This window comes from Bacillus rossius, chromosome 17 (genome assembly GCF_032445375.1).
Source record: "Bacillus rossius redtenbacheri isolate Brsri chromosome 17, Brsri_v3, whole genome shotgun sequence".
In the NCBI taxonomy this organism is placed as follows: Eukaryota; Metazoa; Arthropoda; class Insecta; order Phasmatodea; family Bacillidae; genus Bacillus; species Bacillus rossius.
Genome location: NC_086344.1, coordinates 34,244,281 through 34,259,932, shown reverse-complemented (window position 1 = coordinate 34,259,932; position 15,652 = coordinate 34,244,281). Strand labels below are relative to the sequence as shown.

Genomic DNA, 15,652 nt, shown 5'->3' with positions numbered 1-15,652 from the left:
TCCTTCAACTTGCACACAAATTTCTCCCTAACTGAAACGTGCATGCTTGCTAGTTTTCATAAAATAAACTGACAAAGGGTGTTAGCTTGCTGCCTTTTTTTTTTTTTTTCTTTCTTTCCTATACTGGAAGAGGACTTGTTTAAGAAAATACAATAGCCGGGAAGGGATACAGGGGTGTCTTTTTGTTATTAGGAAGGGTTGTAAAGCAGTAGGGGAGAATCCCTCACTTCCTTCTAATGACGTTGCACAGAAAGCAGACAAAAAGAGGACCAGGGTTAACACCACCAGTGCCATATTTCTTATGCACCAATGAGCTGAGACATGTAACAAAGACTTCACTTGTATTCTACTGTAGACAGATATATGATGCGACTCATATTTGAGGGCAACCCTTATCAGGAAAAAGTTGAATTTTTATGATCCTATTTATAGCTCCGACCCATAAGCAGGGGGTAAATACGGTAATTGTAGAGATTTTTATAAATGTACTGTAAGCGGTAACTTTGAGATTATGATGCTGGAAAATGTATACAGTTAACTGTTTTAGGAATTAGATACTGTCTTTAGCACTGTATGTTTTCATAGTTTTTTATAAAAATATTTTGGAAATATTACTCATCACAAAAATGTTTGTGCTGTATAATTATATTTTGTAGATAACAGACTGTTTCATATGTACATATATAGCTGTGTTTTATTTAATGACAAAAAAAAATTGTAAATAATTTATTTTGTTAATATGTATTGACGGTGGGTGCTGTACAGAATGTTGTTTCGTTGTTGTGCTGTAATTTGATATGCTTAAACGTGTTCAGCTCTTGTACATATTTTTCACTAATGGTACGAGTTCATATCAGTCTACAGAAAATATGAATTAGTTTTTCTTTAAGAACTTGATGTATACATTTCTTTAAAGAATAACCTTAAAATCGTGCGTGATTATTTGCTATTTCGTCAACACTTTGGAAATAAAGTGACATGCATTATCTATTAAAATAATGTGTACGTTGTACTATGGCCAGTCTCATGTTAAATAACTAGGTTCTCATGGCTTAGCGACAGATAGAGCATCGATTAGAATTATTGAAAGTGAATAATTTTGTGTCAGTCCTTACAAACAAGCCTAAATCAATTATTATTTTTATGTATTCTGGCTTAGTTATTATTCAGAGTAAAAAAATACCATCACATACATTACTATGGTAAAACAGATATGGAAATAAAAAGAGATTCAAAGTATTAAGGTTTTTTTCTTTCACAGTTATGAGTATACTTAATATGCTACATATAGTTTGGATAGTGGTAGATAGAAGTACTGTTTTTCGTATATTATCATGTTGTCGGTTAAATTTTAATAAAAAAAAAATTGTAAGTCGAGTCCAGCAATTCCATTTAGTCATTATTTCTCTCACCATATGTCAAAATCAGCATTGCAATGTGTCTACAAGGTGTGAAAGTCATTAAAAAAAATTCCCCAATACAGTATGTCCATAAAATAATGTCTCAATTATAAAATTTGATAGTATCGAGTGTAAGCATTGTATAGTGTTGGTTCAAGGTCATAATTAAAAAGTAACACAAACCGTTTTAGATTTAAGGAAGATAAATGAGAACCTAAAGGATGCCATCTTTATTTCAACTGTTTTTAGTCCACAATCATTTTTGAAGTTATACTTCTTTAGGTGTGTGGTAAAAAATTATGAGAATGAATGTTTTACTAAATTTTCATAGGATCAAAAAAAAAAAGCTACACAGAAATAAGAATTATACATGTGTTTTTAAATTTATACTTTAGTGATTGATATTGATTACTGGTCGATATCATTAAACCCATTTATTTATTGTAAATATTAGTGATATAAATTGTGTTCATAAATTTTTCAAGTGTGTTTATATAAGTGAGCTCATGTTCCCATATGTATAGTTTATTTGCATTATAAGTTATTACATTATTTAATAAATAATTAAAATTAATCTAGAAAAAACATTCAAAATATTTGTTGATTTTCAGTATTAATTAAAATTTATCTAGATTATTTTACTTAATTAAATAAATATTTTTATATTCGTGTTTATAATTGAATACTGAGTACCTATTTATTTAAAAAAAATTCATTTGATTGAATTTATTCTTTACTAACCGTAATCATATCACTCATGTCTTTTTATTATGTTATTTATATTAATTATTTGCACACAAAATTAAAGTAATTTTTTTTTTTACCACACCAAGCAAGTACGCACACCCAAGTTTTAAATTTATTTTTTTAATTTTGGATTGTTTAAAGTATATAGTTTTATGGAATGACTGAATTAAATAGTGTATGGTTGCTTCTAATAGTTTCCACTGTGAAGTAATTAGCTTGAAGTATTATTTCAATTTTTGGGGAAAGACATTGTAATAAAACTGTCAATAGACATGTAATTATTGTCTTTGTAATCCCATTAATGTGTGGTCTGTGTCAGTGTTGGTCCTAGACTTTTGCGTGGTCTTGGACTATTTACTTTTTTGGAGGCCTCCCCCCCCCCCCCCCCTCTCCCTCCAAAAAAAATTTTCAAACAAAATTTACTCGTAACCTAACATAGAGCTTAAATTTCCATGATTGTATTGCTAATGTATCTTAGAATTATTTGATATTCTTTCCTGATAAATTATCCACAGGTCGGTTTAATGAATGCTTAAGATCAAATTCCCGGTATACATAATCACACTGTTACACGCGGCAATAAAATCTTTGAATTTTTTTTCCTAATTCGAAATCACGAATTGTAATAGGTTTTGACCAGCACATTAAGTTTCAAGGTAATAAAAATTTAATTTTCTTTTCCCAGCAATGTCCATTTTTTAAGTGAAACTTGTTTAGGTGTGATAAGAGTAATATTTGAAGACCGAATTTTAGTGCAGCGTTTCCGAGAAATATTATTGTGAAACGTTTCTGACTTGAGAAAGACAAAGAATAGATATTTGGCCAAAGAGATATAAAGATAGCACTCTGCTATATACATTTTTGGATCCATTTTCGTTCTTTTTGTGTAATGATTCGTCCCCCGCAGAAAAATAGAACTGAGAGAGATAGATGAACGAAAGAATAAGACAGATAGTGTCCACATGAAAACAGATATAGCTATCCTGTACAGTCAGCAGTGAATGCCTTGAATTATATATTTGCTACCAGCGCGCTCGCGTTCCTCTTTGTTCAGCCAGCAGCGTAGAGTGTCTATTGAGACAGTCCCTGCATTTCCCGCGTAGATAGTGCCACCTGTTAGGAAATTTATATTTCTTTCATGTTACAAATGGCAGAAGTGTTTAAAGAATCAGTAACACCCACGGTTTTTCTTTATGGTTTGAGTATTTCAAATGTAATATTTATTGTTAATTAATTATTATTGATTGATCAATAATTTATTAATAGTTTGAGCAGTTATTTTTATGTACGTAATAATTTTAATACAAGTTTATTAATTTATTTTTATTTTAAAACAAATTTCTAATAAATACCAAAAATAAAAGTTAGAATTCTTAAATACTTGAGAAAAAAATGATAGCCAATAAACCCTGCACTGTGTTATTTTCTGAAAATTGATCTCTCTGTCTCCTCTCTTTCTCTCTCTCTCTCTCTCTCTCTCACTGCGATTTTATCCCTTAGGATATACTTAAGAGTTGAGGTTTGAACTGCCAAAGAAATTTAATTTATATCACGTGTACTGAGCTAAACACACACTTTTTTTTTTACATTTGATAAATAAAAATGAAAGAAACCTGAGTGGGCCCCCGGGCGATATCCCGGCTTTCCCTGCCCTAAGTCGTCTCTCGTCTGTGCCTTTTACAATGGCAAAATTTCAATATTAAATGATAAAAAATTATTATGGTGTTAAAATATTGAAAGCAAAAGTGGCATATTTTGATATACTATATATCCCCCTTACTCTCCAGTGAGTTTCGATGTTAATGCATGCTTATGAACGAAATAGACAACTCAACGTTAGACGTGATGCATTATGAGTAGGGATGGGCCAGTCAAATCCTCAGTATTCAAATATTTAAAAATAATTATTGGAGGAATTGTAGTAAATTGAAAAATTCAGCACTGATAAGTCTGAAGTATACTAGGCCTATTATATTGGTGTTTGCCGGTACATTTGACATGTCGTTCTATAAATAATATTAAAATAGTTTTAAATGTTAGTAAATGAAACAAACAATTATGGAGTTGAATGTTTTATATTTTAATTTTGACCCTTGACACCTAGATTCAGAGTCTAGGGATATATTCAGGGTTCGCTTTTGGATTTGATTTTGATGTTTGGATTCAAGTAAATTGGAATTTGACCCATCCCTTATTATGACCACAATGGATAAAATTTAAAAAAAAAATAATTAAAAATTGTTTATTTTATTTTGCATACAACAATACATATATAGCTTTTTGACCTACAAACCTGATTGCTTAAAAAACCAAGGTAGCTATCTAAAAGCAGGTGAAAGGGTAGAGTGAGTGAACACTGTTGTTAATCTCTTTCTAACTTTCTGCCTAGAGTTCGGACAGTGATGTAGCTCTAACCGCCGTCAAGAGCAGGCGATACATGATTGCAGGAGATCACTCTCTCTGAGTTCCGACGCTGCTTTAAGCCCACGAGCCTGCCAGCGCACATAAGGGCAGATCCTGATGTCTGTCAGGGGAGGTGCAAATGCACAGGCAGAATACGGCCAATGAAAAGGCTGTGTGGTTGAGGAATGCCAATATCAAAAATTAAGTTTTGAACATAAAACATAGAAATTTCTTAAATATAATGATCTAAAGTAATTTTACAGACATTATTAGTTCAGAACTTATAGAAGGGTGTATTACAAGTGTGGCGTGTTGAGTATAATTGCAAACTATTATACTTATGAAAATTTTTGACAATGTTAAATTATAATAGTAGCAATGAAATAAGCATGGCTTCTATGTGCAGATATCTGCTCCTGTGTATTATTTGCAGTTCAAACTGAAGTCATGATTTTTAACACGGACTTGCGACTATGTGGTTTTTAAGTTTTGAAACGAAAGATAAAGACCTTTAACATAGTGATTTGGTGGTCCCGTATTAGAAAATAGATAATCTGAAACATTGTAAATATTCCCAGCGGAGATTAGGAAAGGATACGAGATTAGGAAAGGATACAGATGGAGCATCAACCAGCTCTAAATGATACAGATTTAATACAGATTTAATACAAATTTAATACAGATTTAATGCCTACTTTGTGCGCCTGCTCTGGTGTAACATTTCAGCATTCATTGGGTATAAAAGTTTTCATAACCTAAGTCTTAGCCCAAACCATAATTGAACGTGTTCTATTTTTTCTGCTACTTATACCCACGAGCGGAAGTCTTAAAGATGGCAGAGACACGTGCAGCAATATAAACCTGTAAATAGTTCCTTTTGTAAACATGGGTGTAACAAATGTAATGGTATGCCAAATGAAATTTTATGAGAGTAAAATCACCCTGGAATATGTCTGATAAACTAAAATAGTCATAGAAAGAAGTAATCGTAAGTTTTAATATATGTAATGAAAATTTTTTACAGAGCAAAATTATTTTTGCTGAAAAATAAAATTTCGTTTTACACGTTGGTACACTTTAATATTTGTAAATTTTCTTCATCTGTTTATAATAACGGATATCATCGTGTTTATGGTCAATGTTGTTGATGGATCAAGATTTCGTTTAAGGACGGACGAGTTCGCAAACAACTTTTAATTAACAGAGTTCAGGCTCGTGTTATTCTGTATACTTGACTGAAGGACTGCAGAAATCAGGCAAAAATGAAAATAATATGGGTTAATATAGCATGTTCTTTTCTTCTTCTACGCTGTTTTTAGCGCACTCTAGTGCATTTTATGGAAGTACTTTGCTAGGATATATTTGCTGACAGCCAATTCTGAAATCGTCGCCTTAATGTCGTGGTATTGTGAACCTACGCTATTAAATCTGTCGTGCTGAAACGCTGCGCGAGAGTTTGTCGGGTTTGTGTTCGTCGTGGTATTATGACTAAAGCTTTAACGTTCTAGGTATAATGTGTATGGAGTTCAAAATTCTTCTCTTCTGCTATACAAACATTTATGAGTTTAACAGAAGGTATAGCAGAAAATAGGCGTCACGTGGGATGGGTTTTAGCCTTTAAACATGAAGCCCCTTTTTATTCTTATTTTCAAATACCAATATGATTAACCTTTGTTTATATTAGAATGAGCTGTTTTCGCCTTCTTTTATTAACAGCTATTGTTACGCTGTTCAAAAAAAATATCTAAATGTTATTGTTAATACATATATATATTAAAAGTCCAAAACGAATCTTCATAATACAAATGTAATGATATGAGTTGAAATTTTTCTCCAATTTAATCTTCAATACAGGTACAGTTGATACATTTGTAAACAAACTGCCGCCATATTGGTACGTGTAGTACCGCTCCCCTTTTGGCTTCACCCTCCTCGTCATGAATCGGACCTTTTGCTCCATCTGGTGATTACCAGCAACGACAAAAAAAAATTGGTTGTCTGTAAAGTCGGTTTACGGATGATAGTTTAACGTGATGTCAACAAAACTTTGATGAAATGATTGCATTCTTTATGAATAAAATTGAATCATAATAAAAGAATAAATACTTGAAATTATACCAGTAATCAGATTTTTAAAATGCATGAAAAATGAACCTTTATTGTCGAATTTATTGTTGTAATAAGCAATGAAATCCACATTAACTTTTCACTTCACTTTATAAACAGTCGAGTGGAAGAGAGATAGATGCGGCGGAAGCGTACAATGAGCATAATGGGACGCAGTGTAATGGAACAATGTGCGTAACGGGACACTTTCGTGCGTGCAGCCGGCGTTCATCGATATAGGTATTAGATGTCACGTCAAAAATAAATCAAGTTAGCCAACATTTTCTTTTGAAAAGTTAATAATGTTTAGGTTGTTAGGTTACTGATGAATACAAACACAGTTCGCTGATTTCAAAAAGAAAAATAAGAACATTATTTATAGCATTGAGTTGCGACTCTCCGTCTTGCTTGCTTTTGCGATGCACATCGTGTGTGCACCCGAGTACGACAGGCCTCAGCCCTTCGTCTGCTGGTCGATCCAGTCGCGGTAGCCCGGGACGTTGACGTACACCCCGGGCACCCCGCTCTCCGCGCAGCCGATGCCCCAGGACACCAGCCCGGCGAGCGTGAAGTGGCCCCGCGACTCGCACACCAGCGGGGACCCGCCGTCTCCCTGCGGGGGCAGCGTGGGAACCTCGGGGTACCAGCGGGAAGAAGAGTCGCACATCCGTGAGTATATGCCACAGACTGAACCTGTGGCCACCCAGGAACGTATGGGAAGCCTTCTTTTCACAGACGAGAGAGCTAAACACCCGATCGTGCATCTTCGGTTGTTTTTTTTTTTTTTGTTCAATGTAACTAATGATAACTAATGGTCAATTTGGTTAGGATAGCTACATTAAAGATACTGTGAAATCATGTAAACGGTTTCCTAGCCCTGGATAGCTACATATTAAATAGTTATTTGCTAAGCAACCATAAAATGATTTTACAGTATTTTTTAATGTAGCTATACTTTACTAATATAACTAACCATCCACAATGTTTTATAAAGTATTTATAATGTAGCTAACCTATCCTAATAGACCGCAAAATTTAATGCCACACCGGTTTATACAATGAGATAGAACGGAAGGAAAAAAAATTGAGCATGAACTTCGGGGAACTTCGGGTGTGGCTCTTCTCGTCTGTGAAATGAAAGCTTTCCCCCTGTGCCCACCCAGAAACGCATACCTACTATGTTCGCCATGTTCGCTGCGCCAGGCGGCCAGAACAGGACAGTCTAGTTCGCGATGCCGGAGAGATGAATACCGAGGTATTCGAGTGATGATTCCGACGATGATAACATTCTGCTGGCTCTCGCAGTATGTGAACGTAAAATGAAATGGGGTTCATGAATTTAATCATAAACTAAAGAATTTCGTCATTTGATGAAGCAGTTGCTAGTGAGGATGAAACCAATTTTTTTTTTTTTTTTTTTTTAATTATTTCTGGCTAAATTCAACTCAGTTTGATAGCATTTCCTTGGAAGCAAATACCAGGTATTGTCCTGCATAATGTGTCTTCTACATTCTTTCGTCGATTAATTTTATTAACATGGCTTTTTTCGTAATATTTTACTAACTTTTCTGTCAACTTGACAATTTAAAGCTCAATACTGAGAGAAATTAAATTTCATAAAAAGCAAATGCGAAAACATATGTTTTTGTTGATCTACGCATGCGCGAAGTCAGCGACGTTTAGAAAAATAGCCGAGTACCAACACCTGGCGACGTCGCCAACATAGAAAAAACAGATTTGTGTGGCCAGTGACACCTGAGATGCAACTGGCTATATTTGACTCGCGTAGCAAACATAGCGAGCATAGTAGTTTGTGTGATCGTATCTTAAACTTATGTTACTGCCCATTATTAATCTTCTAATAACACTGATGTATGATCATAGGCATTATGTCAAGCATTATATTATTAGTTCTTTATGCTTTTAAAGACTATTTTTTTGCTTCTGCTCGGGCGATTTCGCTTGTTTTCTTTCTTTTCTCCGAAATCACTAATATATTCTTAGGCTTTTGGCGATGAATGGCTTTAAACCCAATGTTAGTAACTTTAAAGTTATTCCACTCAGCTAGCACCATTCTGTGCTCACTCGCGTGTAAATTAAAGTTCAAATCGCGCAAATCGGTCTATTATTTCCGGGGTTACAGCTGTCACTGTCTTCAGTTCCGAGGCTCCCCACGAACGCTCATTACATCATCACTGGAAATGTTAACCGGGTGAGTCATACGTAACGAGCGCCAACTCGCGGATACACTGTTTAAATTAATTATTCGTAGCTCTGGATGCGTAGATGCCGTGATAATGGGCTAAGCAATGACGGACGAACTAATTTAAGTGCCGACAGCCATTGACAGGCGACAGGTGACCTGAAGCTATAGTTTCTCTGGAGTAAGGCCCCTGTCTCAGCTCGCGGATAATTAATGTAATCAAAACATTTAATGCCCACACATGCGCTACAACACATGTCATTTAGATTTAGAATACAAAATAGTATTAAGTTCCAGCTGGCTGGCAGCTGGGAGGAAACGACTAAGTCGCCCCCAAAAAACCAGTGCCCCTAAACACCACAAGCGGACAACAACCGTCCAAGCGCCCAACCCCCGCATGGTAGACTCTTTCTACTCTGACCAACTCTTCTTCCTGAACCATCCTTCTGTTCCTGTAACCAACCTGCTTGTAATTAATGCATGAAATTTTGCATCCCGCATGAAAGTGCCCAGGGTTTTCCCTCTGTCTATGGAGGTTTTACCTGGGCCCAACTTATCTAGTTATAGTCTAGTATTAAGAAGGGGAGTTAGTCATGGTGCCAATTGCAGCCATGGCTGGCCAATCCCCGAACAAGCACACGATGCATGCTCCCTTGTCTGCATGGCTTAAACCCAGCATGAATAGGCGTAAAGGCTTCGGCCTGGGATGCACCTAGAGTCTTCCCTAACCCAGACCCTCCCAAACAAAATACACTTAGTTTTTAGTTAGGTTAGGAAAAAAAATTGAGGAAAGTCTGCTCTACTAAGATAAACTTACTTGAACTCATCCTCAGCCGAAGTGACACCCGACCCGAGATGAAAGCCGTTCACATTCCTGCCGGAAATTCACGTCGAAAAATTTCTAGCCCAAATAGCCCAAAAACAGTTGAAACCAAGATGATGTGTTGTGTTTCCCATTGGCGTAGCTTTGTTCATAAAGTTGGGGGGGGGGGGGGGACAAATAATGATTTTGATGTCATGTAAACTCCTTCCCCTCTTACTAATACGAGGGGGGGGGGGGGTAACGCCACCGGAAAATTTTTATTTTAAAAGTGCGAAATAGCGTTTTTTTTTAAGCAGTTTTTGTATCCAACCATTGGATACATCGATGTTAAAATTATTATTGTTTCCTTAAGATAAAATTTGATGAGTGAAGAAATTACAAATAAAGTTGGGCAGGATAATATTATAAAATAAAAATATCACGGTCTAGAAAGTTGGGGGGGGGGGGGGGGTGGTAGTCCTCTCCACCCAAAAAGTTCAGGGGGACATGTCCCTCCCCCGGTTCCTACGCCCCTGGTGTTTCCTATCTTTCCTCCTGAAACCCTTGGTTGGTTGGTTGTTTGTTTGGGGGTTGTAATAGTGGTATTGGCACGCACCGTGCAGGCGTCCATGCCCGGCTCGCCGCCGGCGCACAGGAAGCTGGCGCGGTCCAGCCGGTAGGACGGCCCCAGCCTCGTCTCCCGCAGCCTCCGCTCGCAGTCGGAGCCCGGCAGCACCGGCACCCCCACCTCCCGCTGGGTGTTCTGGTAGCTGCCCGCCGGCCCGAAGGCGCTCTTGCCCCAGCCAGCGACCCAGCACCTGCGGGAGTCAGCGGGGTGTGCGGTACGACCAGTGGCGTGGCAGGGATGGCCCCCGCCAGGGGTGCCGGAGCAGGGGGGGGGGGGCGCTACCGCGACGGTTTCGCGGTTACTGAACGCTCCCCCCCCCCTCTGTTTTAATCCAAAGAGGGGCGCCATTTTCAAGTCTGGCCAGGGGCGCCAGTCACCTTAGCTACGCCACTGGGCGCAACTGTACGGGCGGAATGTGGCTACTCAAAAAGAAAAAAATAACTGTGCTGTTGAAAAATGTCAAGCATCAAAAATTAAGTTTGTAATACGAGGAAAACATTTAAATTTACTAAACATAATAACAAAAAAAAAAAATATGTGTACTTGGAGTCCACGTGCGACAGAAGTGAAACTTTTTGCCTATTATATTATTTGGTACAGGAGACATACGGTAATTCTCTTTCGCTGAGGTCGGCAGTGATGCTGGTAGGTGTTGTTGCCCAGCGCCATCTTTCTCGAACGGTTTTTTAATTGCAGTATTTATTTATTTTTTATAAACATCCTTAGGTTTATGAAAATAATTATATCAATAAAAATTAAAACTAGTCTTGACAATGGGGGAAATTTTTAATTTCATGAGTTTTACATAAAATTGCTGCAAAAAAAAAAAACACATTCCACGAAAAAATTCCAGTCAAATCAGGCGATGATAATTATTTTGCCTACCGTTGGTTGGTGAAATCTTGGTGTGGCGCCGGTAGGCAGGCGGCCCTGATGTGGGGGAACCGCCCGGCGGGGACCGCTGCCTTCAGAGTGATGACCGCGACGTCGTTTCTGAGGTCGGTCGGGTTGTGCCTGGGATGGACCACCACCCGCGCTATGTCGCACTCCACGAACGGGTAGGGCTCGGCCGTGGACTGCGTGTTCCACTCCCCCAGCCTCACCTTCAGGCGTCTGGGGCTGGCCCTTGGAAACACGCAAGTGGGGCAGCAATGGGCGATCATCGTCGAAGCCAGCCAGTAGGGGAACCTCCGTTATCAGTAGCGGATCCAGAGGGGGGGGGGGGCTAAGGGGCTCAAGCCCCCTCTAAAAGCACCTGGGTCCACTATTGTTTTAGTGTTTGCCTTGATAAAGCCGAGCATCAGCTGGGTCAAGCCCCTCCCAAACCAAAATCCTGGATCCGCCACTGTCCGTTATCAAGCCCGTGACCATGTTTGGGGTTCGTGGTGCCACGCAAGTGCTAGAGTCGCACCTGTGTTTCCGTACCATGCGCGTCTCTGCCTGAGGACGGGAGCAGATAGCAGTTCCCGGAACGTCGCTTGTTTCTGGTTTTTCGGTAAAACTATTGTGTTCGTTTCGTCTTTTTTTCGTTTTGTCGTGTTTTTTTTTGTCTCGTTTCAACTGTTGTGTTGAATTATTTTGGGTTCAATATTTTTGTGTTGTCATCATTTGTGTTTTTTTTAAATCATTATATTCTGTCTTGGAAAACTATTGTGTTTGTTTCGTCTTTTTCGTTTTGTCGTGTTTTTTGTTTCGTTTCAACCGTTGTGCTGAATTTTTTTGGGTTCAATATTTCTGTGTCGTCATTATTTGTGGGTTTTTTTTTTTTCGTTCTCTTAGTAAATTTTTCTTTGTTTTTGTTTGTTTGTTGACCATATTCCTGTTTCGGAATATTTTGTGGTGTTTATATCCTTATTGACAACAGCAATTTTTGCTTAATTTTGTGTTTTTTGTCCTTTTTTTTGGGTTTTTTTATTTTTTACTTTTTAGTTTTTCTTCAACAGAAAAAGTTCTTAGCAATGGCGTATGTCCAAAAACTTACATCAAGTCACAAGTGCTATATGCGGCACAGAGAGATTTCATCCAAAAATCACCATGTAACTAGGCATGACCCCCCTGAAAACGTTGTTCCTACAGTATGAAGATATTAGAGAGGCGACTGGGTCAGCAAGCAGATGATGATTTGCGCCCGTCGTGTAGAGGCCATCTAGTATAGTTTTATGTAGTATATTTGCAATAAACAAAATACACACATCAGCTGGTATATGCTGATTATGAGCTGTTATAACAATGAGCTGTTATAACAACCATGTGAGAAGCCTCCGTTGCCTGAAGTGCTACTTGCTGTATGTCCATACGTCATAGGCATTTGGAATACAGGTGCTGTTTTAATTTGAAAATAGTTTCTCTTTTCAAAGCCATTTTTTTTTCATACCGAAATAAGTTTTCATATACGCTATTGACTTTTTTAAATTTCTTCAGGTAAACCTTCTATCGTTTCCTCCGCCTCTTATGCTGGTGCCTCACTATGCGTTTCTGCGCTAAGGCTCAAAAAAAAAAAAATTTTTTTCTGGATATTATTCCGATCGCTTTTCTTAGACCGCACAATGCAAGGTGATTCATCTCAACCACCTACCTCGGGAAGCTTCGACTGTGCCGCATCCAGGGCCGCAACTAGAGTCTCTGGCACCCGGGGCATGAATGGATTCATGCGCCCCACCCCCCCCCCCCCCTCTTTTTTGCACATACCGCACCAATAAAGCGGGGGGGGGGGGGGGGGTCCAGGAGTCCTCCCACGGGAAAATGGCGCTATTTAAGCATTTCCCGTACCTACATGTAACAGTTTCTGTGCTACTGTAACTTCCATGCTCGAACCCACCATGTCCATAAAGTATAGTCCGTATAATCACTAGACTTGTTCGTTAAATACGTTGAGACGTTATAAATTATATTTGTAAATAAAGATTAGACATTCCTGGCATGCAAGTTAAAAAAAAAAAAAAAAAAAACCTTTTTACCAGTTACCAGTTGTAGTAGGAATAACAATGCAAGCGATTTAGGCGCCCCCCCACAGCTTTGCGCCTGGGGCGTATGCCACCGCTTGCCCCCCCCCCCCCCTCAGGGATGCCAACTTGGGAATTTCCCCCCCAAATTTGGGGGGAACAAAGCTGCAATGCTGTTATTTTTAGGGGAATTTTTTAGCGGGTACATTATTTAAGAAAATTTTTGAGGGCGTGAATTTAAAGTGTATATCTTGAAAACAAAGTGAAGAAAGAACAGCAATACAAGTGGCGAAAAAATAATTTCAGCTCTCAAACAGGGTGTACAATAAAAACTTTAGAGATTTTTTTTTTGTTATCTAAATCTAGGGGGATTTGAAGTTGGTCCTAGGGGGAACACTCTGTAGGAGTTGGCATCACTGCCCCCCCCCCCCCTTTCATAGTTGCAGCCCTGGCCGCATCCACCAGACCGCCGCAAAAAAAAAAAAAAAACATCCGTCACAGAAGCGTTTGAAAGGATGGGGTTTGTGATGTTGCAGGCCTCACCACAGGTTCCTGGCGTCCAGCTGGGAGACGTAGGGCGCCACCTTGTGGGCCGCGGTGAGCAGGTGTCTCGGCCCAATCAGCACCGCCCCGCCCACGTAGCTGTTGGATCCGTCCAGGATCATGCCGGCCCACGGGTGCTGGGCGAAGCACGCCTGCCAACCACACACCTGGCGTGAGTACACCCGCAATCCAGTCCAGTTGTGTGACTTGTAGCAATGTTCTTCCCGCTGTGAAGATAACAGGTGCTAGCTATATACGAATGGGTCCACAATTTTGTAACCTCAACAATAGGCCAGTTTTCGTGAACACGTCAAAAATAAGCCGTTCAATTTGGAGCCTTTGAAATGTTTTTTTTTTTCACTGTGAATATTATGTGTTCAATCTACTTTTTCTTTTTTCTTTTAGTGAATCAAACATGCACTTAAAATGTTTCTGCTGGCATTCGGAATAAGAAAAAAAAGGGGTTTTGTCTGTAAAGTCGGTTTACGGACGATAATTTTACGTGATAACTCCATAAGAAAACATTGATGAATAATTGCATACTTTCTAATTTTGAAATATTATTTACAGTTTTTACAAATTTAATTTAAACAATTTGTTTGAATATAATCACGAACAATTAGTTAAAAAAAGTCCTCCTCAACCTGTTTTGATATTATAGAAGATTTTTTCTCGCACGGTGGCTGGCCGGTTCTTGCACGCTCGGCTCTTGCGGAACGTGACAATTTTTCGTGCGTGCAGCCGGCGTTCATCGATTTATAAGACGTTATCACGTCAAAAAATTATTTTGATTGATAGGTTTGCTGGATAGTCTCTGAATTTTCAAATGGAAATTGCCTATTTGGAAGGGAAAAAAAATGGGAAAGTGCTGAACCTTCAGGGCCCTTGAAAGACTCTTGTGGGTTTCGTTTGATGAAGGCCTATTAAAAAACAATAATAATAAAAACATTCTTTGTTACCTTTACTTTTCCATTTTAATGGTGTTTTTTTTTCTCTAGGGGGCATTCGCTAAGTGTAGCCAACATCGCATAAACATTCCAGATAAAGCAACTTCGCATGTGGTATATCTTCCCTTGAAATCCTGTGGAATACGGAAGTCGTGCTTGAAAAAAAAATTGTAGTTATTGTTTTGTTTGTCTTAGATTTTAAGTAAAATATATCTTTTTTTATACTGCCAAATTAAAATGCAGTTTTTTTTTTTAAACTAAGGTATGTTTCGTTATTAAAAAAATAAACTCGTGAGAAAATGCTTTTACTGACAGTTTTATTTTAAAACGTACCTACTTCATTTTTCCACATAATCACCATTCAGTTTTTTTTTTTTTTTTTTTTTTTTTTTTTTTTTTTTTTTTCCCGCTGCACCAGTTTCTTCATCCCCTCTGCACAATGTCCGTCACCTGGGAATTGAACCACCCGGAGAAAGTGAGGCTACCCGCAGTGCAGATGTGTGAAGCGGGTAGTCCGCACGCAAAGGGGCAGGTGAAGATCCTTCTGTACGTAATAATCGAACAGCGCGCGTCCTCACACGTCTGACCACGCCCTCCTTGTCATCTGGGGTTGCCGGGCCAGGCGTGTGACTTCGAGGATGTCATCGGCTTTACCGTAGCGCGGCCCGGGATGCCACGATAAAGTGCCCCTGGCGTGCAGGCTTCCCGCTACACACGTATGCAATGCGGGTAGCCGCGCTTTCCTGGCGCGTGACTCGAGACACGAGAGACTGGCTGCTGTGACAGCTGTGAACAGCTGTTTGCTGGACTGTTTTTGAAGGTGTTGCCGCGGCCGCTTTGTGGACGATGACGGACGATTCGTCGAACTCAAAGACTGCCGTTGCCAACTGGTTTAATTCCCAGGCGGTGAACTTCTGTGCAGAGGGGCTAA

The 15,652-nt window shown here is 38.8% G+C and overlaps 2 protein-coding genes across 2 annotated transcripts in view; one reads left to right on the top strand and one right to left on the bottom strand.

Annotated features, from left to right (window-relative positions):
• Positions 1-5,185: 5,185 nt before the first annotated feature.
• LOC134540651 (phenoloxidase-activating factor 2) lies at positions 5,186-13,897 on the bottom strand. Its single transcript, XM_063383525.1, has 4 exons — positions 13,775-13,897; positions 11,175-11,414; positions 10,278-10,479; positions 5,186-7,269 (listed from the first exon to the last, which is right to left on the bottom strand). Exons 1-4 carry the CDS (start codon positions 13,894-13,896, stop codon positions 7,111-7,113), a joined length of 723 nt encoding a protein of 240 aa, XP_063239595.1. The 5' UTR covers position 13,897; the 3' UTR covers positions 5,186-7,110.
• The window catches only part of LOC134540649 (cyclin-dependent kinase 1), an 84,145-nt gene continuing 82,355 nt past the window's right edge, over positions 13,863-15,652 (top strand). The window contains exon 1 of the mRNA XM_063383521.1: positions 13,863-13,946. Coding sequence (XP_063239591.1) covers positions 13,895-13,946 — 52 coding nt within the window. The 5' untranslated portion in view covers positions 13,863-13,894. The remainder of the gene's footprint in view (positions 13,947-15,652) is intronic.